This window comes from Microtus ochrogaster, linkage group LG4, assembly GCF_000317375.1.
Source record: "Microtus ochrogaster isolate Prairie Vole_2 linkage group LG4, MicOch1.0, whole genome shotgun sequence".
NCBI classification, from domain to species: Eukaryota; Metazoa; Chordata; class Mammalia; order Rodentia; family Cricetidae; genus Microtus; species Microtus ochrogaster.
Window position 1 is genome coordinate 13948943 of NC_022030.1, and position 22889 is coordinate 13971831.

General features: G+C 41.4%; 1 protein-coding gene across 4 annotated transcripts in view; it reads left to right on the forward strand.

Annotated features, from left to right (window-relative positions):
* The window catches only part of Utrn (utrophin), a 521838-nt gene that overhangs the window by 181724 nt on the left and 317225 nt on the right, over window positions 1-22889 (forward strand). For all 4 annotated transcript variants that reach the window (XM_013351419.2, XM_026786362.1, XM_026786363.1 and 1 more), the window contains 10 exons: window positions 1714-1827; window positions 2680-2835; window positions 7611-7781; window positions 9753-9932; window positions 12634-12768; window positions 14797-14946; window positions 16663-16824; window positions 17629-17757; window positions 18435-18608; window positions 20085-20240. In XM_013351419.2, the coding sequence (XP_013206873.1) occupies window positions 1714-1827; window positions 2680-2835; window positions 7611-7781; window positions 9753-9932; window positions 12634-12768; window positions 14797-14946; window positions 16663-16824; window positions 17629-17757; window positions 18435-18608; window positions 20085-20240 (1527 nt within the window). The remainder of the gene's footprint in view (window positions 1-1713; window positions 1828-2679; window positions 2836-7610; window positions 7782-9752; window positions 9933-12633; window positions 12769-14796; window positions 14947-16662; window positions 16825-17628; window positions 17758-18434; window positions 18609-20084; window positions 20241-22889) is intronic.

Here is a 22889-nt window from a genome sequence, read left to right on the forward strand (position 1 = left end):
ATTGTCTATGGATCAATTTTGAAACAGCTAGTGGTTCTAGCTGGCCAGCAGGTCTCAGGAATCCACCTGTTTCCCCAGCATTTGGAAAACAAGCTCTTCTCCCCATGCTGTGCTTTTTCAGTGTTCTCTGCAGATCAAATCCAGGTCCCCATCCTTACCAGGCAAGCACTTTATGAACTCAGTTGTCTCCCAGACTCTATGAGGAACTTAAATTCATTTGTAAGAAGGAAAGTTCCCCAAAGAACTGCGTGCACATTTTCAGGAAAACAGTGTCACTAGTTTATGAATTTTAATTGGCAAAGTCCTAAAACACAACAAGAAGCCCAATCTAAACCAACCAACTAACCAACCAAGTCAAAACCATGTGCCCAATGGAAAATTATATTTCTCTGTCAGATTTCCAAGTAGAAGAAAGTTAGGAAGAGCAGCAGGTAGGAGACTGGAAAACCTAAACTTTGAATTATTCTATTGAATTTTTGTTGGTCTATTTTTCAGCTGATATTGTGAACATAATAAAGAAAAATTTAATAGTTATGGTGATCAAGTCCTATAGTTAAATTAACAATCAATTAAGCAATATTTGAGAGGGGAAGGTTATTACTTGAGGTAATTACTGAGAATATTGGGGTTTTGGTGAATCTTAATCTTATGGCTGATGTATCTAAGAACAAACAAGTTTAACACAAAAGAAGCATGGAACAAAGACACATTGGGAAAAATCCAAACCCATTTTAGGTGGTGTCTTATAAGTTTAGCAGCTGGATGGTCAGTTCCATCTTTATGACTCATTCCAACTTTGTAAGAATAATAATAGTTAGTTTTGGAGTATTATAGGAATATTAGGTGATTTTTATTGTTTCTAGAGTCTGTGGATCAGAATGGTTTGTGCATTTCCTGGTTATACTGCCCTAGAAAGATCACTAAAGAAGGACTGTATAATCATACCAGGACAAGGGAGACACGTGGTAGCCACTTTTGAATTTCATCATTCAGGTTGATTTTATTTCTAGGAGTAAAGAAGAAAGAACGGAAGAGAGTTGAAGGAGACATTCCAGAGATATTTACAAGGCTAACCACTGACTGAAAGGGAGGCCTGGGTGGAAACGGCTTTCGCTTCAGTATTGAAGTTCAAGTGGGCCTAGCATTGTCTTCCAGACAGCCACAGCTCTCTGAAGTCTGCTTTTTCCAGGAAATGTTGGGTTTCTCTTTGTTCTTAGTTTTGAACTGTTGAAAGATCTGAGTAGGCAGTGACTAGTTCTGTTTTCAAGGAAGGAGTCATCTCACAGAAGAATGAAAAGTCGGAGATTATATTTCCTTTATGAGGCTGTGTATATACTCCTACTTCAATAGCTAGCCTTAGAGAACAATTGCTCTAGGTTAGGTGAAAACAAAAGATTTCTTTTCAGTTGATTATAACTAGAGTACTATTTTTTTTTCTTGTAATTTGAATCTTAGTCCTATATAACCCTTGCCTTTAAACAGACATAGTTCACCCCAGAGTGTTTTGAGGCTTGTGGAATTATTACTAAGCTGTCATTTTAAAGATTTATTTTTCAAGTTGGGAGACTTAAAAAAGGAAATGAAATAAATGAAAATGATGCTATCGAAGTTTTGAGAAGTTGCATTTTTTTTTCCTGATGGCAGTAGATCTTGAGATGCAGTGGGTTGAATGTCACTGAGTAATATCCCCCTCTGTTATTGCGTTCGATTCAGGCTGACTCAGAGGTCATTGAGAAGTGGACGGGTGATGTGAAGGAGTTCCTAAGGAAAGAGCAGGCTGCTCAAGAAGATGCGGCTGGCCTACAGCGGCAGCTTGACCAATGTGCTGTGAGTTCTGCTGGTCTGGCACTCTTATTCAAATAAATAACATTTTCTTCTTCTTCTTTGTCGTTTGGGGTTATTAAAATTGTAAGAATGGTGCATATGAAGTCTAGATAAAGTGTCCTTTATCATAAAGCTTTTATTTTGGCCTTATAGCCAATAAAAGACAGACAGATAGCTGACATTTTATGGCCGGCCGTGGTTATAGAACTGGTGACGAGAACAAAAGCCAATTTATTTCCTCGGGAGCTGCCCTTCTGTTACAGCGATGATCTTAATGTAGAGATTACGACGAGTGTGCTGCTGTCGTTATGCCACCTGACGGGCCTTTATGAGAAGGACGTCTAACAAATGAAATCTGCTAGTCGTATTACATGCCGTTTATGTTTGATGAGGTCATCGGGTGTTTCTAAACCCGTGGTTCTCAGCCTTCCCAATTCTGCCACCTTTTAATCCAGCTCTTCTTGTTGTGGTGATCCCCAGCCATAACATTATTTCATTGCTACTTCCTAGCTGGGCTAAGTTTGCTACTGTTCTAAATCGTAATGCAAATAGCCTGCTATGCAGGATAGCCAATATGTGACCCCCAAAGGGATAGCAATCCACAGATTGAGAACCACTGCTCCAAATTAATTAAAAGTAGTGTTTCCCAATGAAATTCAAGTATTTCTAATCTATCTTTTTTTTAGCAAGTGGCTGTCTTAAATTTCCGAAAAGAGGTATCTTTTAAGTGGCTGAGCCTTCTGACTGCCAAGCAATATGACCGTGAAGTAGCTTCAGGATCAGGGCAGATAGATGTGAATCTGATATCCACTTACATGGCAGTAGACTCAACGTGGGCTTCCTTCCTATATTTAGACATTTGCAAATGAAATCGAAACGATCGAATCATCTCTCAAAAACATGAGAGAAGTAGAGACTGATCTTCAAAGTTGTCCAGTCACCGGAGTGAAGACTTGGATCCATGGCCGAGTAGCAGACTACCAAGCTCAGCTGGAGAAATTCAGCAAAGAGGTGAGCTTTTCGCCTTCACTGTAGCTGGTTTCTCTTGACCAGGGAAAGTAGAATTAAAGATGGTGGTCTAGGACATTTACAGGAAAACAAAAAACACACATAGAGTGTGTGTGAGCGCATATGCATGTACACAAACACAAGTTTATATATCTGTGTACATATACATAATATGCATATTTATATAATATATAATGTGTATGCGTATGTATGTGTGTATGTATATATGCATATACATATGCGTATGTATATATTACTTGTTCAGTGGGATTTAGGACTTACCTTTCCTTCTTATTTAAATACAGCTCTACACATTCATTTATAATCCTCGTCTTGCCTTGAGGACGTTTGAGTGTGGTGTCTACTAATTATAGCTATTAATCTTTTAGGCAGCCGATATTCATTCATCAGCTGCAGCTTAGTATTCTGTTAATTAGCGTCTGTGGCCAGGCCTCTTTGGGTGCCTGGGGACACAGCTATGACCAGGCTTTCCTTCCTCTTGAGAAGGTTGCATTCCTAAGAGGCAGGTGAACTATCGGAGAGGGCAGCCAAGAGGTAAGAGAAGGTGGCTATTGTTTCGAATAGGTTGGCCAGAACATGTAGTAGGGGGAGTTTCCAGTCCTAAAGTCAGCTGTGGTGTGTGTGTGTGTGTGTGGTGTGTTTATTGAGGACCCAAGGCCCCGCAGCTTGTGAATGAATGCAGTTAGTGACACGAAAAGTAGGAATAGCCACAGTTGGAAGGTGGCAAAACTCACTCAATGGTGCAAGCATGTTGGATTTCATTTTACGAGTGATGTCAGCTAGTTTGAGAGGCTTTTCTAACATTTACTAACTTTGTTATTAATGTGTGTATGAATGTGTGGGTGCATATTCCATGGATGCATGTAGAAGTTAAGAATAACTAGTGGGTACCAGTTCTCTTCTGCCATTGTATGTGGGTCTAGGTGATTGAACTTAGTTCACCAGGCATGGCTGCAAGTGCCTTTACCTCTGAGCTGTCTCACTGGCCCAAGTTTGAGAGTGTTGAGCAGGGACATGACATGCGGCAGACTTTTTAAGGTCCCTTCCACTTTCAGGTAGATGGTTTGCTTTAGAAAGCTAAGTAGGGAAGCAGGGACAACACTTAAGTCATTGCAGACTCAAAAGGAGAAGTTCCCTTGAGGCATGCCATGTGTGCCCTGTCTTGGAAACAGACAGGGCTTGGCTAGAGGATGATGCATGATGGAAAAGCAATGGTCAAGGGTAGCTCAAAAGATTGACAAAGGGTTAACACTGGGTTGTATTACTCTCTATTTGAATGTAAGAACTGAGGAGGTGACACTTCTGGGGGCAGGTAAAGTCAGTCCCGTTTTGGAAGGATCAAGGCCGAGGTAATTCCACACATGCAAATGGCAATTCTTTTTCTCTTTGTAAAATTTTCGCCTTTTAGTTTTTAGTCCTCTTGGGGCATGGGAACCAGAAGCAAGTGAGTAACAAAAGTTAATAGAGCCAGGGTGTGATGCCTTGGGCCTTGGGCCAGGTTAGCCTAGTTGAAAATCAAGTTTTAACTTTGACTAGGTTACCTGAGAAAAGTACATTCCCAGGAGTTGTGGGTACAAAATGTTACTAGACAGTGGAGGAGGGAATGAGAGGTACGGAAGGGGTTGAATATGACCAGTTTTGAGAAATCACTTTCTTCGGGGAATAGAGCCAAAAACATAGGGTGGGACCTGGAGTTGGGGAAGGTGGATAGTTTGTTTTGTTTTTTAATCACCTAATTGTGAGAAATAGTACAGGGTGCTTTATGCCGAAGAAAACAACTTCCCTTAGAATGTGTGATGCAAACAATTTGAGTAAGTTGGGAAATGAGGCCTGCTTCCAGGAGTAGGGACTGAGGACCACTTCCAAGGGATGTCTGCTTACTGCCCCTTGTAAGGAGAGCTTGTCAGTGTTGTGAAGGCACCCAGCAGGTTGCCTCTGCCTTCTCGGACACCTTGCAAAACTAATGGTGGTGTAGATGTAGCTGAGTGAATGACAGTCGTGAAAAAAAAGAGGAGAAAATGAGAAATTCAATCATGTTCCTCAGAGCATGCCGGAACTATTGCATTTTTCTTGATACAATGCTTTTGGACTATCGTTTCTATTGGTAAATCTTATGGTGACATCACTTGATGGTTTTTTTTTTTTCTGTTTTGGTCCAACTTTTTCATTCTGAACATGTTTAAATGTGGAGAAAAATTGAAGTGAGGAATCACCCATGGGCTGATTCTAATATTTGTCAATAGCTAGTGTTATATTACATTTTCTCTTCACCTGTGAAAACGTGCTTTAGATAAGAAATTGAAATTATCCTATGTTATAGTACAGTCTATTATTACAAAGTCAAAATACCGTTACCAAACTTAAGAAAGTAATCTCTTTATAAAATTACTGAATACACTAGCCAAATCTGTATTTCTGTATCTGCTTCATAATCTGTAAGTGGCTGGGGTTTTGTCTAAGTAAACAGAGGATGTGGTTCTTAAGTGACATTGAGGAACAAGCAGCTCTGGCTTCCATCCATCTGTTTATCCCCTATCTCCCTGTATCCATCTGTTCATCCATCTACCCTTCATCCTTCATCATGTCCATCCATCCGTCATCTGTCGTCATTATCTATTATCTGTCATATATATCCACCCATCCATCATCTCTCCCCATTCATCCTCACCCGTTTGCTCACTCATTCATTACAGAAATCTGCTGTGCATCCTATTTGATGTGAAACATGGGCAGAAAACTTAGGAGTCTTCAGCAAGGAGGAGCTACATGTTGTACGAATGGTGACTTAGTTAGATCAGTTCTAGACAATCTATATCAGTCACTAGTAAAAATATTAAATGTAGTTTTATTGTAGTTAGCAAAAATAGGTATGTCTGGGGCTGGAGAAATAGTTCAGCAGTAAAAGCACTTCCAGCTCTGGCAGAGGACCCTGGTTCCATCACCAGCACTGACACGATAGCTGATAACAGTCTGTAACTCCAGTTCCAGAGGCTCTTGATGCCCTCTTCTGGTTTCCATGGGGACACACATGCCACACAGGTGTACCTACAGGCAAAACACGCCTTCATACAAAATAAAAAGAAATAAGTCTAAAAAAAAAAAAGCATGCCAAACCAAAAAAAAAAATACATAGAAATGTGTCGCACCTATGTTATCATGAAAGAAGTTATTACTGTGCTAAACTACAGAGTGTATAGGTATGATTTTGTGGGTTTATTTCCAACGTTTCTATGGTCCTATTAAAATGTTAGAACTGACTGCTATTCAGAGAATACAAAAAAACCTTCTGGAAGTGGGCCCAAAGTCTTCTCCATTTATGTGGTTATATTACACACACACACACACACACACACACACACACACACACACACACACACACACACTATAGGTCCATAGTTTTAGTAAGAACTGCGTAAGAGAGTGCTGACCATCCATTGTGGGAGCAGCGCTGCCTGGCTTCTTGATAGAGGGCAACAGCATGGAGGGGAGGTGGGCCCTGCACAAAAGTTGCCTGTCTATTTTCAGACCTATGCGCCCGTTTGGAGGGAGGGTACAGGAAAGCCACTAAGTGTTCCTTAACCCACACTCTTGTTCCTGTCCTGGCTTCTGGTTGCTATCACACAGCCCTGGTGAGGTGGCCTCCACAGTGACATGTAATTCGAGCCGGCGGTTGGACGTGTCAGGGAGAGGTTGTACTACTATTCCTGTGCTACAGGATCAGCTCTTCCAGCTGAGTCAGTTTGTGGTTAGTGGGAGGGACTTTGAGAATATTCCCAGACTTCTCTGAGGAAACTCACAAAGTTACTGAACCAGATTCAGCTAAATAGCTATTTTCAAACATATCTTCCACTTTCTTCAAATTTATTTTATGTGCCTTAGTACTTTGTCCGTCTGTATGTGTGTTGTGCGTAGAGTGTCAGATCCCCTGGAACTAGAGTTAATGTTACAGACAGTTGTGAGCTGCCATGTGGGTGCGGGGAATTGAACCCACATCCTCTAGAAGAGCTGCCAGTGTTCTTAACTGCTGAGCCATCTCTCTAGCCTGTCTCTTTTTCTTCCTAACCACAGCGTTTTATAGGATAATATCTTATGGACACCTTTTATAATAGTTCTCCTCACTCCCAATTTTCTCTTTATTTTTGAGAGCAGGCTTCTTTATGTAGACAAGGCTGGCCCCTGATTCACAGAGATGCACCTGCTTCTGCTTCGCAAGTGCTGGGATTAAAAGAATATGCAACCATGCTCAGCTCCACCCTTATTTTAAGATGTGAGGACACAGTGGGAATTCTGCTTCCTGTTTTTCTTTTTTTAGATAATAAACAGTGTTGCAATAAAATCAGCTGGTGTGTATGTTTTTATTGCTTCAGGTTAATTTCCTACACGTGGAATTAAAGGGTCATAAATCAAGCTGGAATGGAAGCAGAAGCCACCTCCCTGCTGCCAAGCTTTCCCTGTGCTGGAAGGTGCTGAGCAGGGTCCCGGGGAGAACAAACACCAGCTGTGAGCCCTGTTTTCAGAGTTCCAGAAGATATTTATTTTCAGGCTCGGTTCACGTCGAAAATCTTACCTAGAACTTATTGTATTTTCATAATTTCTTACATTCCATAGCATCAGCACAGGATGTCTAAGAAGTTTTACTTGAATATTAAAACATAAAACTGGAAATTTATTGCAGTGTCTTTAAATATTAAAGGGTAGAACTTGGCCGTTAGTGTGTTAAAATCTAGTTACTGAGCACAATGGCTTTTCCTTTCCAGATTGCTATTCAAAAAAGTAAGTTGTCTGATAGTCAGGAAAAAGCCACGAACCTGAAAAAGGACTTGGCCGAGATGCAGGAGTGGATGGCTCAGGCTGAGGAGGAGTACCTGGAGAGGGACTTTGAGTACAAATCCCCGGAGGAACTGGAAAGCGCTGTGGAGGAAATGAAGGTGAGGCCCTCTACCCTGCCCAGTGCCTCTTTATGCTAACCAGCCTGCCCAATGGTACCGCACAGAACCACATAGACCAGTCTGCTCACAGTACGATTTTCAGTTCAGAAGAATGAGATGAGCAGGAGAGCAGGTGTGGTGGTTCCAGTTGGGAAAGGAGGCTGATGCCAATCCACTGGTTCAAATCCACCCCAGAGTTGATGCCATGCGGTCCCTGGGGACAGGCATGCAGGATACAGCCTTAGGGAGCCACCCAGGACTTCAGACTATCCAAGAAGGGCTGTGCAGAGAAACTGTAATTTTTCTTTTTTATCGTACTAACACCTAGAATATAAATTTACCATTTTAGTATTTTCTCAGTGTATATTTGGGGATGTTAATTATAGTCACAGGGGCATACAGCTTCTATCACTGTTTCCTGGAAGCATAATTTTTGGTAAGGAACAAAAGAGACTTCTTCAACACTTAGTTTGGAGGTCCTCCTGGTTCTACTGCATCTGATTTCAGTCAGTGCTGGGGATTCACGAGAACCCCAGAATGCCCTCTGAGCAGGAGGCAGGGCTATAGAGTCAATGTTGGGGGCACACGGAAACCCCAAAACATTTTTAGAGCAGGAAGCCGGGGTTATAGAGTCAGTTTCGGGGCCACACTGGAACCTCAGAGTGTCTTTAGAGTAAGAGGCAGGGGGTATACAAAGAAGATAAGGTGAGGATAAGTTGAAGTCAGGCTATGGTTCCAGAAACTTCTGTTCCTGTGGCAGTAGTTGTTCTTATATAATGAAAGAACTGGGCCTCAGTCCCACATTCCCTCCACTACTCTTCCAACAAGACTTACCCTTCTTTTTCCAAAATGTCAAGTAACATTGTATATTACCTCACAGCTAACTCTCCCGAAAGTCTGTCTAGGGCAACGTTTTCTATGCAGATAACTTTTAAAAAAGAGGTTTTATGCGACACTCATGCCTGTTCTCTCTGAGTCAGTACACATAAAAAGAGACTTACTTAAGCTGTGTAAGGCACTGCACTATTTTTTTTAATGTAGCTCTTTTTGATTTTTTTTTATATTTTTAGTATAGGCAATATTTTAAAGGTAGTCTACCATATAAAGCATAACTACCGCGTTTATCTCTTACACGGTTGGAATTGTAGTTTGGTGCTGTTCTTAAAAGTCATTACAGTTAAGAGCTGGGAAAGATGAGATTAAAATCTTTGATTGGGCAGCACTCTGTTTATTTTTATTCTTCAAAATAGCCATTAGGAATTTAAAAGCGACTACACTTAATTATGTTCCCCACACCCTGGGGAAGCTGGAATCCATTAAGCAGTAAAGCCAGCTAAGAGGGACCGCAGAAGGCTGCTGCTGCAGGTGGATTTTCTTGCATATGAGATCAAGCACCTTGAGCACAGAGAGAAAGCCAGGAGGCAGCTATTTCTGGATCAGGTTGTCCAGTGGAACGTCATCATCTTTGATGTGCTGTTCATTATCGGAAGGATGGATATACCTATGTTCTAGGAGGATAAAGTGGTTTTTTTTTTTTTTTCAAACAAGGATTTGTGGAACATTTTTAATGGATGCCTGTGCCATAGTATCCTGCCGTTTTTGAGGGTGCTTATTTATTTCAGTTTAATGTGTTCAGACCTCCAGTGGTCAGTTAAAATGAGTTCATTTAGAGCCTTACTCTGAACCCAGAATTTGAAACTCTTTTTTGTCAGTAAGCCCTGTTGAAGATAGCTTGCCTGTGAACTCGGGTGCTACCAAATGAAAATGTTGTGGGAACGGGACATGCACATTGGAACCCAGAGGAGTGAGATTTTATATTTAGCATCCTTCCTTCAGAGAAACTCAGGCTATATCATTTGCTAAATAACGTTCTGCTCAGGCCGATAGAAGAATTTGGGTGTTTTAATTTTGCATCAATTATTATTATTTAAGAAGAGAGCCGTGTTTCAAGTTGCCTTTTTCTGGGGACAGAGGGCGAAAGAGGACGTGCTGCAGAAGGAGGTGAGGGTGAAGATTCTGAAGGACAGCATCCAGCTGCTGGCCACCAAGGTGCCCTCTGGTGGCCAGGAGTTGACATCGGAGTTCAACATGGTGCTGGAGAGCTACCAACTTCTCTGTAATAGAATTCGTGGAAAGTGCCACACACTAGAGGTATGAGATTCCCTCCTTCTCATGCAATGCGAATTTCCTTATCTTATAAAAAAAAGAAAACTCCATTATTTTGTCAAATATTGAATTATCCAAGTAATTTTTATGGATGAGGTAGATTAAAAAAGAAGAAAGTTTTTTTTTAAAGGATAACAAGGTCTGTCTCCATTTCTTTCTTAGAATTTGTTTGCAATAGTTTATCCCCTTCAGATTTTGATATTTTTATGTATTCACCAGTGTTCTCATATTATGAAGGGGCTAAAGAGTCCGTTCCTCCCCCCCTCCCCCAGACAGGGTTTCTCCGTAGCTTTTTGGTTCCTGTCCTGGAACTAGCTCTGTAGAACAGGCTGGCCTCGTACTCACAGAGATCCGCCTGCCTCTGACTCCCGAGTGCTGGGATTAAAGGCACGCGCCACCAACGCCCGGCTAAAGAGTCCGTTTTAATCCTCAAAATCCCCATTTTATAAGAATCTAGCGTTTTTTTTTTAAACCTGGTTAACTACACAGATGGGAATTCAAATTTTTGAGTAGTGTCTAAAGTTTACTGGAGGGGGAAAAAGAACTTAAATATGTTGATTTTTCTTTGTATTTTTGGTAAATATCTTCCCCCATTAGATGGAAGATATAAATTGTTCTGTTGGAATATTTTAATGAAGTGGTCTCTCATTTTAATGACTTTTCAAAAAAAATCTGGTTGAAAGATTTAAGAAACATTTCAAGTTACTACAGTGTAAATGAGACTAGTGATTGTGTTGTGGTCATTTCTGCAGGCATGGTAATGGCAGTGGAAGAATTTTAACTAACTTTACTCATTCCTTAGCAGTTACCTGTCACCTATGTTACTGAGTGATTGTTTCTGAGGCAGGGGCTTCCCAGGGAGCCCTGGCAGGCCTGGAATTCACTGTGTTGATCAGGCCGACCTTATATTGGCAGTGGTTATTTCTAGTTCTGCCACCCAGGGGCTGGGATTGCAGGTGTACAGTTCCATGTCCAGCTCTCATCTTTGTGTTTAGATAATTATGGAAATTGAGACCAATTAGTAAGAACAGTACTTGACTAGGGATGAGCCTGCATCCTGGGACTGCTTCTCTGTCGCCTTCCCTTCCTGTAGACCTGAGCAGATTCTTCAATCTGCTTTCTGCTGGAGGAATGTGGGGGCAACTAAAAACTTTTTTTTTTTGAACCAAAAGTCAGCAAATATGGCAGAGGCCTCATGTCTGAACTGTGTATCTTTTTGTTTGGTTAAGAGTGGTATTTCTAAAGGGTTGAAAACAGCATAGAAACACCTATCTACCCACACCAAAGATGAATCTGTGACAGACCCTGGGTGTCGACCCCTAAAATTCGAAACACCTTTTCTCTGCTTCTCTATAGAAATATTTGCTGAGCCCTGTTCCTCCAAGCAGAGCCTGTGTGGGGTATGGATGGGACTGTGTCGGTATCTCTAAAGAGGACAGATTAGAATTCTGTGCTGATGAGGAGTGAACTAGCCAGGTAATGCTGGAGAGCTCACCCTGGTGGCGGAGACAGGGAAAAGCTGGTGGGCTGACCAACCCTGCAATTACCCAGGCCCAGGAACAGGGTTATGTGTTGGCCCACCCCAACATCCTCTCTCTGTGCTCTACTGGAGCACGGAGGTGGGAATGAGGGATTGATGCTGTAGACCAAGGGCTTCAGGGTCCCCATGAAGCAGGGCAGCAACAAGATGTCCAGAAAGCGTCCCAGTGAGGGCCCAGCATTGATGGTGCAGCAGAAACCACAGGCCTTGAACCATTTCTTTGCTATGAATGCCTCCTTGTAAAAATCTATCTAAAAATTTATTTTTTTTGCCGGGGGGGGGGATAGATGGGTGGGATCCAGAAGCATGATGTGAAAGACACAAAGAATAAATAAATGAAAGTTAATAAAAAAAAAAGAATTCTGTGTCAAGTTCTAATCTTAGGTCAGGTAAGTTTCTCTTTTATGGAGCAAGGGGAGAGGAGGTCTTCATGCACGCTTTCCCATCTTCTCCTCCTGCCTGAGAACTCTCAGTAGTGAGGGCACAGAACTGCCTGCCTCATGTTTTGGCAAAATGAGGCCCTCTTCTTACATGGGTGTATCCTTATTAACTTGGAAAGAAGTACCGAGCCTACAGAGATATCTATGCCCATCAGTTATCTTGGAATTGGAATTGAGTATGTCCCCAAAGACTTAAGTTTCTATAAAAAATATCATGAATGATCTTTATCCTTTGTCTTAAATTTTCACTCATGTATGTATGTATATATGTATGTATGTATCTATCCATTTATTTATTGGGTGGTAGCAGGTACTGGGGATTGAACCCAGGGTCTTTGACTGTCAGGAAAGCACTGTGACCATTGAGCTAGTCTCCAGGTCTTCCCTTATCTTTAAAGTAAAGCAATAGCTTTATGATTTTCACCCCTATTAATCATAGAGGTTTGTTTTTTGACATGTAACTAGCTCCCGGGAATTTATTTGAATGGAAACTGAGACAGCTTCTTTCCCATCCCCCTCCCCCTCCCCCTTAATTGCTCCAGTTTATTGACAGATTTAGTTTTGTTTCATTTATTTGCTGTTCCAGCTTCATCGGTTTCTGAGCCGCTGCGTATTACTCACACTGAAATGGAGTTATTATTGATCGAAGGGATGACATATGGCATGGCTTCTCATTCAGTTTTAATGTTCCCTTCTCGTTCTTTAGGAGGTCTGGTCTTGTTGGGTGGAGCTGCTTCACTACTTGGATCTGGAAACCACTTGGTTGAACACTTTGGAGGAGCGTGTGAGGAGCACAGAGGCCCTGCCCGAGAGGATAGATACTGTTCACGAAGCTCTGGAGGTTGGCACCTGATGTCTGAGCCACAGTTATTTTCACTGTGATGAGGGCAGATGTGTTGTCTGTCTGTCTAACTGCTTATCTGCCTACCTACATCTCTCTATTTAATCTGTCTGTCTGTCTGTCTGTCTGTCTCTATATCTATATCCATGTATGTATGTATGTATGTATGTATGTGTCAATCTATTTATATCCATCTATCCATCCCTCTTTCTATCTCTCTCTTTCTCTACATATCATCATCCATGTCTGTCTATCTATCTATCTATCTATCTATCTATCTATCTATCTATCTATCTATCTATCTATCTATCTATCTCTTTTTCTCTCTCTCTCTATCTGTATATATCCATCTGTCCTTGTATTTCTATGTATGTATGTATGTATGTATGTATGTATGTATGTATGTATCATCTGTCTATGTGTGCATACCATAGGATGTGTGTGCTTGCAAACGTTGTTTCTCTCCTTCTACCACTTAGATCCCAGGGATTAAACTCCAGTTGTTAGGCTTGGTGGCAACCTCCTTTTTACCCATCGAGCCATCTCATTAGCCGATGGGCACTCTTTTATCAGCCTTGTAAGGCGGGGGCTGTGTGAGTTCATTTTAGACACTGTAATGCTCACTAGTGGGGTCCACTTTATTTCACCATCCTCTGGACAAAGTGTTTTGTTTCTTCTCAGTCATGAATATGGCATGAGTCATGCTTAAAGTGACTTCTAGCTCATTGTCTTCAGATATTAAAGGTAAAGCAGGCTGATATGTATATTTTTGAAGGCAGGGTTCCCACTGTGGGAGCTAGACAGCAAGACAGGGCTTCAGATCCTGGGACCAAGAAATGTCCCACAGTCTTCCTTGTTCAGCAGTTTCCAGACCATGAGTGCATGAGATACTGTGGAAACTGCTTCTGAAATGAATTACAGTATAACCAGGGAGGTGTGTGTAGGAAAAAGAGGGTGAATGTGAATATTCTTGTGCAGAAGCAGTAGGGAAAGTGGAGCAGGAATCAACAGCTGACGGGAAGGCAGAGACAGTCCCGGGAACCTCCACTCCAGAGGTGGATGCTCTGCAGGAGGAGAGTTATCAAAGATGCAGGAATCAACAGCTGACGGGAAGGCAGAGACAGTCCCGGGAACCCCCACTCCAGAGGTGGATGCTCTGCAGGAGGAGAGTTAACATCAAAGATGGGGGCTATGGAAACCTGGGGACACCCATTAAACAAACCGCGAAGATGCTTTCCTCATAGGAGAATAAATACACATTCTAGAAACCCAGAGAATGGGGAAAAGGAGAAGCAAGCTCCATGATACACACTCTTAAACATTCTATGTATTTCTCCTTTTGTGTCGTTATTACTTTTATGCATGTATATGCAGGCCATTAAACTGGGTCAAAGGGCTCATAGTCCTAACCACTTTGGAAAAAGTTAAGATTCTTTTTTTGTTTTTGTTTTTGTTGTTTTTTAATTGACTATTGCATGCAGACAAATCATAACTTCCTATGTTTCCATTTTCTTATCTGCAGAATAGGAGCAATATTAAGTCCATAAGGTTAATTGGATTTATGTCTATAAAACTGTATACATAGAAATACTTAGTCTATTTCTGTATCATGAGGTAGAAAAATGAATGTCTAATTTTGCTAATGTAGTGAATAACCCTTGGAATAATTTTATTTGTATAGCATAGTTTTATACACACTGGGAATTTCTCATAAAATTAATAATTATTGTAATTATTTTATGGGATTACATTATCACTTATATTCCTGCAGATTTTCTTTGTTTTTAGTCTTATGATTTTGCTAATGCTTTGGTGGATAATTCTGTGAATTAGTTATTTCTTTAATTTTTGCTGTTATTTCTTAGGTGGATTTTTTAGAAAGAATTACTACGTGTCTTAATATGGCATTTTGCAGTTCTCGATTCACTTAGTAAATGTGTTATACCGATAATTATTATTATTGCTAAATAACAATTCATTATTGTTATTACTATTTATTTGTTTATTTACTTACTGTCCCTATTACAGTCTCTGGAATCTGTTTTGCGTCACCCAGCGGATAATCGCACCCAGATCCGGGAACTTGGGCAGACTCTGATTGATGGTGGGATACTGGATGACATCATCAGCGAGAAGCTGGAGGCTTTTAACAGCCGATACGAAGATTTGAGTCGCTCGGTGAGAACCAGACATGCGTAGTGTGATTAGGTAGTTACTGCACGTGCGGACCCGCAGAGAGTTCCCCTCTCTTGGAGCTTCCGTGCTGGTTACACATTGGTAGTCTCTAAATTGGTCCCTGGTAGTTAAGGCCTTGGTGTGGTGGGCATTAAAGGAGACAGCCAATATTGATGGGAGCCTGAAAACTTTGAAGTAAGTATGGTAGAATAGATCTAATATTTATTTGTAGGTCACACACAACTTAATGAATAACAAACAACACGCAATGCCAGGCCTGGCATAGTAGTGCATGATTTTAATGCTAGCACTCAAGAGGCAGAGGTAAGCAGATCTCTGAGCTTGATGTCAGCCTGGACTGCATAGGATGTCCTAGGCCAACTGAGGCTACATAGCAACACATTGTCTCAACAAACCTTTGTCAGTGAATGCAGCCCTGTGGGAAAGCGCTTGCCTAGCATGCACAAGGCTCTGGGTTAAATTCTCAATACCCACTCACCCCTGCCAGGTTCTTGTTACTATTTCTTTTTGTGAATTATGTTATTTTCTGCAAGAATTGTATTATAGTTCTATTTAAAAATAATGGGGGGGGGGCTGGAGAGATGGCTCAGAGGTTAAGAGCACCAGCTGATCTTTCAGAGGTCCTGAATTCAATTCCCAGCAACCACATGGTGGCTCACAACCATCTATAATGAGATCTGATACCCTCTTCTGGCATGTGGGTGAACATGCAGACGGAATATTATACATAATAAATAAATCTAAAAAAAGAATAACAACTCCTATATCTATATCCTAGGAACTATCAGGGTCATCAGAATTTAATAACTTATGAAAACAACTTCGCTTGGCTCATATCCAGTTTGTATCTCAACATGCATGTTCATATCAATGATAAGAGGAGGGGCGTTGTTCTTTTCTTAGAAGGTTGGGGAGATAATTAGATAGCTCTGACAGATTACTGAATAACAACTGCTGAGATTCAGACTATAAGTAGCACTGAGCATAATTCAAAGATGTGAGGCAATTGGTGGCATGACACACGTGCACCTGTAGAATCTGTTCTCAATTTTAGGAAAAAGTTTTTAGATATTTATTCTCTTGATAGGCATCCTTACTACATATTATTATTGTTATTATTTTTTGGCTAGGCATTGGTGATTCTTAAAATTGCCTTACATTTCTAACAAATAAAAGCTTTTAAAATAAAGTGTAAGGTTTAATTTAAAATATTTTATGTATATGAGTATCTGCATATACGTATGTACACTGTATATGTGTCGGGTGTTTATGGAGTCCAGAAGAAGGTGTCAGATCCACTACAGTTGGAGCTAAAGATGGTTGTGAGTCACCAAGTCCGAGGTGGGACAAAAACCCTGGTTCTTTACGAGGTCAACAGGTACTCTTAACCATCGAGCTTTTCCCCTAAATAGGAATTTTTTCTCTATTTTATATGTCCTATGGGGGATCATTTTGTATTTGTGTTTTGTGATTATATGCATTAACAAAAGAAGTAAAAAAAAGATTGAGAGATTCGACTGCTGTGTCCACGAGGCGCTGGAAGAACATCCGCACTCTTATTATTGATAGTTATTATTTTTTATAAGAAAAGCTGCAGTCTTGAACCAGTACTTTATTATAATCTTCATGGCCAGAAAGCACAGCCAGCTATTTATATTTGTGCTGAGCAGTTACAAAGGAAATGTCTCTTCTGTGCAGGCGGAGAGCAAACAGATTTCTTTGGAGAAACAGCTCCAGGTCCTTCGTGAGACCGACCACATGCTTCAGGTGCTGAAGGAGAGCCTGGGGGAGCTGGACAAACAGCTCACCACATACCTGACCGACAGGATCGATGCCTTCCAACTGCCACAGGAAGCTCAGGTATTGCTTTCAAGTCGAGAGCCTTTGTGTTCTGAGAAAGACCCCCAGTAGCCGGCTCCTCGCCGGCCAGAGCCAGGACAATGACGGACAATCTCTATGGAACTACCTTTGATTTTGAACTGTTCTTGTTCCCTGAGTGAGAATCTGACACAGTTTCTCTTTAACGTTTTATTAGCTGTATGTGAAGGGGTGTTTTGCCTACGTGTTCATGTGTGCACTAACTATGTTCACGTCTAGTGCCCACGGATACCAGAAGAGGGCATTAAATGCCCTGGCACAGGAGTCAAACCTTTGTAAACCATTGTGTAGGGCTAGGAAATGAACCTATTGGAAGAGCAGACAGTGCTCTTAACAGCTGAGCCATGCCAGCTCCTGCCACACATTTTCTGCATTAGAAAATGGCATACTTTTACTACTATTTTTAGCTCTAGAGTTCAGACAGTTTATTCTGTGTAAATCAGATGTGAACATCAGAAATGACATGCAAAGACACACAAGTAGCTTTCAGTGCCACGGTCTATGTTATTATCATGCACCCCTCCCCAAGCTTATTACAGTGTATCACATACAGGATTAGGCATTGTATGACGATATTGAACTTCTGTATTATTCCCTAATTTATTGTTGTTGTTGTATAATACCATACTGCCGGCAACTTACTATGTAGCCAAGATTGGCTATAAACTCACAGCAATCCTCCTGCTTCAGCCTCCAGAGTGCTAGGATTGCAAGCATGAACCACTATCCCCTGGCTTCTTTCTGCGCTTTAAAACACTATGCCCTATTTCTTTCCTGTCCCGTTAGAAGATCCAAGCAGAGATCTCAGCCCATGAACTCACTCTGGAGGAGCTGAGAAGGAATCTCCGATCCCAGCCCCCGACCTCCCCTGAGGGCAGGACCGCTAGAGGAGGAAGTCAGGTGGACCTGCTGCAGGTAATGACCAGGCTTTCCCTTTGCTTTTTACATATGGCAGGTATAGAAAAGCAAAACAGAAAGGCTCGACTTCTTGGGTACTTTTGCTCTGTATGATGATGCAGATGTGGGGTGTGGGTGAAGTACTAATGGCTCATTGGGTACCTTTGTTCTGTGCCATGATGCAGACAATAGGGTGGCAATGGAGGATTAAGGGCTCATTGCACTTCCTCGGCAGCAATAAACTATCAAGTTTTAATAGGTTGAGGAGAGAGAGTCTAGCCTACCAGTTGGCTTTGTATAGACCATGCTCTGACCACAGAGGCTGCTGTCTTGGGTAGGATGAAGGACTACTTAGGTGCTTAGTGGGTGGAATGAGATGGACTTCCACTCCTAACTTGTCGTCAATGGTATTTGAGGTTTGTGTTCGTGAATTAGAGTTTCTTGAACAAGTGAGAAAATTAATGGGCTTTCATCCCAGAGACACCATCTCTATCTAGATTCCTATTTTTGAGATTGAGATGTTGGCCATTGCTCATCCATGGCACCGAGCAGTTCCTTTACATGATCAGAGCCTTCCTAGTTCCTTTGGGCTTTCCTGGGTGGGCTTGTATTTTGAAAAACCTTCCAGCATTATGTATTTTACCAGTGTCTAATGGGAGAGATCACGAGTATCTTACTCTCATCTCTGCAAACAGAGGAAACTTCGAGAGGTGTCCACAAAGTTCCAGCTCTTCCAGAAGCCTGCGAATTTTGAGCAGCGAATGCTTGACTGCAAGCGTGTGTTGGACGGAGTGAAAGCCGAGCTTCACGTCCTGGAGGTGAAGGATGTGGACCCTGATATCATCCAGACCCACCTGGACAAGTGCATGGTGAGCCTGAGGAGCAGCTTGCACGGCCAGAGCTGCTCTTAGGGTTTAGTCCAGAGCTTCTGTTCTTACTCCTGGGTTCAGACGTCGTGGGTGATGGAGAACATATTCAGAAATAAGAAAAGTGGCTCTCCCAGGACAATTAGAAGATATAAGAGAAATAGGAGGAGGTGAAAGCGATGGTTATGGTCTATACAGATAAAGTCAGTAGATTAAACACATAAATAACATGTATAAAAAAACAAAGAAACATGTAAATCACAGCATGAAGTAAGAAGGACCTCTGCAGGATGCGCTGGTAAGCTAAGCCTTCCACAGTAAATTTGAAGCCACTAGACATACCACATCTAATGTGGATAGCAGGAATATTATAGAGTGAAAAAAATTGTCCTGCTGGGAAAATGACATTAAAATCAAAGTTTAAACTTAAGAGGGGATGAAAAAATGAGAAATAAGACCTTACTGTTTCATTCTCTGTAGTTTGTTGAACAGAATTTTCTCCATGAGGTTAGCGAGAGGATCTGAGCTTGGCCTGACTGTCAGGCCTGGCAGTCTTCTGAGAGGAGTTTAGGGGGAGATATTGGGGCTCGTGGAAGCTGTCATTTCTACTGTCTATTTGTGCATGGAAGAGAACACAGAGAGGACACATTTGAATTCCATGCAAATGTTGTCAGCATCTCTTTGTGTATTGGCATATGGTGGCAGACATCAATGTCCTGGATATCAGAGATAATGGCTTTGTGTCCTTGAAGTGTTTTGGGTTGGGTGCTGATGTGTGGATAAACTGCCTGGGCAGAGATTGGGGATTCAAGGTGACAGGGATGAAGGCAGTTTGGAATGCAACCTGTTGTGGAACTCCCATTTCATACGACCATATCCACCATGGTACTTTAAAGCTTTTGTTATATTTCCAGGGTGTAAATTATACTTGCTATGGCAGATTTACTTCCTCAGAAAAATAAACGACTAAGTGTTAGGGATTCCATTTTCTTTCAGGCACACTCCAGGGGCAGCTGTCTTCTAGTCATGGTGTTAGGAATTAAAAGCTTTTCTGTGGGTGCAAGGAATTGAACCAAGGACCTTGTGCTTGGAAAACCTGTGCTTTCCCATTGAACAGTCCGCTAGCTCTACAGTGTTGAGTCTACAGAGCCTTTCCTATTGACCTCCTGGCATTTCCCGTAGTTTTTGAGGGAGACGTGTTTATGACAAATACCAGGAATTGTACTCATCATTAATAGACCCATCTTGTTTTATGTTTAAACAAAATCAAACTCTATTAATTGCTCTCTTATCTGATTTGAAAAACTGTTGCAACCTTGGCTTCCCTTGACTCAACCTTCAAACCACAGTAGAGAAAGATAATGCCTTTTGATGTCCTTGGTGAGATATTAGCCGCCCAGCTATAGAAGCGATGTTCTGAAATGATGTCAGTTGGGGAAATTTTCTATTAACAATTTAAAAATTTCCTCTCTTTCAAAGAAACTGTATAAAACATTGAGTGAGGTCAAGCTTGAAGTTGAGACGGTCATCAAAACAGGGAGGCACATTGTCCAGAAGCAGCAGACAGACAACCCGAAAAGCATGGATGAGCAGCTAACGTTCCTGAAGGTTCTCTACAACGACCTGGGTGCACAGGTAGGACATTTCACTCTCTTCCCCGTTTTTATCTCTTGATTTCTCCATCTCTCTCCCTCAATCCCTATCATATTTTTATTCTTTACCTGCATATTAAGAGTAAAATTGTTGGTAGTCATATAGATATTTATTTTTAATACTTAATACAGATCAATGTTTCTATTTTCTACGGCTAGTGAAATTCTCTAAGTTATTCTAAGGAAACTCAACAAAGTAGAAGTTTCTGCTTAAATCTTACTTGCCTTTGAATTTCTAAATTGAAAAGTTTACCAAGGCATGTTAATGTCAGTATCTAGTAAGTGTTAAGTGGCAAGTGGTCCTCAATAGTCTACTGATCTAGTAAATGTTAGGTGGTAGATAGCCCTTATTTTAGTCTACTGAGACTTAAGATCCTTTGCTGAGTGGGTGTTACATTTGGTAGGCCATTCCTCTGAGTACCTGAATTCACTGGGTCCCACAGAAAAATTATCCTCTTTGAGAGTTCACCGCTGAAAACCAGAGTCCAAAGAACACATGGAAGCCAAACTGACAGTGTTGAAAAACTGGTTTAGATAGTGGTTTGTTTGTTTGTTTTGAGACAGGGTCTCCCTATTATGTAGCTCTGGCTATTCTGGGCTTTGCTCTGTAGACCAGGCTGGCCTGAAACTCACAGAGATCCCCCTGCTTTTGCCTCCTGAGTGATGGGATTAGAGGTGCGCTCCACCATACTCAGCTTGGGTAGTGGTTTAATTCTTCCACAGTGGTTGAACATTAGGCTCAGACTTGGGTTAGGAACACTTTCTGAGGAAGTGCTGCCTAAGCTCGGATATGAAGGATAGGTCACAGTAACCTTGGTGAATGCAGGGGAGGATTATAGAGCAGCTTGTGTACATCTTTGTGGGGAGAGACAGAAGGATGTGTGTGTGTGTGTCTGTGTGCATGTGCATGCATGTGTGTGTGGTGTGAGGGTACCAGAGGAATATGGGTGTCTGGTTCTGGCACTTTAGCTTACTGAAATGTTTACCAAGAATGAATGGTTATATAGCCAAGCATGAGAAGGAATGAATACTCAGGTAAACGTTTTATAACCTTTCATGGCCCAATTCCCCATGCAGATTGCCCCTCTTCCTGCATTGATGAGGTTGAGAAAACTGTGTGTTCTTATAAGTTGACCTATGAGTTGTTTTCTTCCTGATATACAAATCTTTGTTAGCATTAAGTTTGGTGATCATTGTATAGCTGCTTGGGCAAGTCAAAGTCCGAGAATCAACATGTAGTTCAAGTGTTTATCATTTCAATCTGCATTAAGGTACTGTGGATTTAGTGTTATGGATTTGAATGGAAATCCATCAGAAAATATTTCAGTTAAAAAATTTAATAACCATTTGGGCATAAAAAAGTCAAACTGCAGCAAAGGAGGGAGAGAAACAGAGTGTGACGCCATCTTACTTTTGAACTAATTTGGTCTCTCTGTCACTTTGTGTCTTCTTAGAAATGTTCATCTCAAATGTGACATGCTATTCCTTTGCCTGTTATCTGTACACTTGTGCTTATCAAAGTAAGACATACATCAGTTAATTTATGTGGTAGTCAGTTGTACCCTTTAAGGTAGGTGAGTTCTCTCAGCTTTCTGGTTTGAGTCATTGCTTTGGTTTGAGAATACCATCATGTTATTTTAGGGATTAGATCTGTTAAATTAGTGGTGTTGTCTTCTTATTTGGCCTTGACCCCCCTTAAATTTTACTTTCCATGAAAGTGGGGAGAGTATTGCTCATCTCAGAAGCTATTATGGATTTTATCGTGTGACACATTTAAGATTCATTAGCACATTGTGGAATCTACTTGAAGGGGCTAATGAGGGGTTAGGATGTAAACTGTCTAGCAGGCTCAAAGCCCCAGGCTTAATTTCCAGCACCGTATAAATGGGGCATGGTGACTATTTTTTCTATAATCCCAGCACTCAGGAGATGGAGGCAGAAAGATCAGAGGTTTGAGGTCTTCCTATACTGTCGACCTGGAATACAGAGTCCCCATCTTAAATAAAAGAGACTGATGTTAGTTCAACTCATTTTGCTTTCTGTCAATTAGAAGAACAGAACAATAAGATTCGTGGTGTATAGTCATCTGCTTTTTAAGTCATATGGTTAGTAATAAAGCATGTATTTTGGAAAATAGTGCTCTTCTCCCTCACATGGCTACCTCCCTCTGTGCGTATGCTTTTAAATGGAACCCTTCTTTGAGAGGATGCTAAGCCATCTTCTCATTGAAATTATAATGTGTGCTGATTATTGTTTCCTGGATATTGCTCCAAGGCCTGGGCTAAGTCCCTTATATAAGCATTTCTCTCACTTGGTGCTTAGAACAGTGGGGCTGGACTCTGCCTCCTTCAGCATGGAAGTGAGTGGTAGAGCTTGGCGTGCACAGCCCAGGATTTGCCAGCACTTGCTCGCTACAGTGTGTGGAATTGCAGGATCCGGGTGATGCTGAGGTGATGGGAATAAAACAGTCATGGATGCCTTTGGGTTGACTATGAGTCAGTTTGCATCCTTTCTGAATTCATTCTCTTTCATGTTTATCCTTTCCCTGTTCAATCATAATTCTTGTTGATCCTTGTTTCACAGTGTTCCTGGCCCCTTGTTCATCCTTGACCCCTTGTTCATCCTTGGCCCC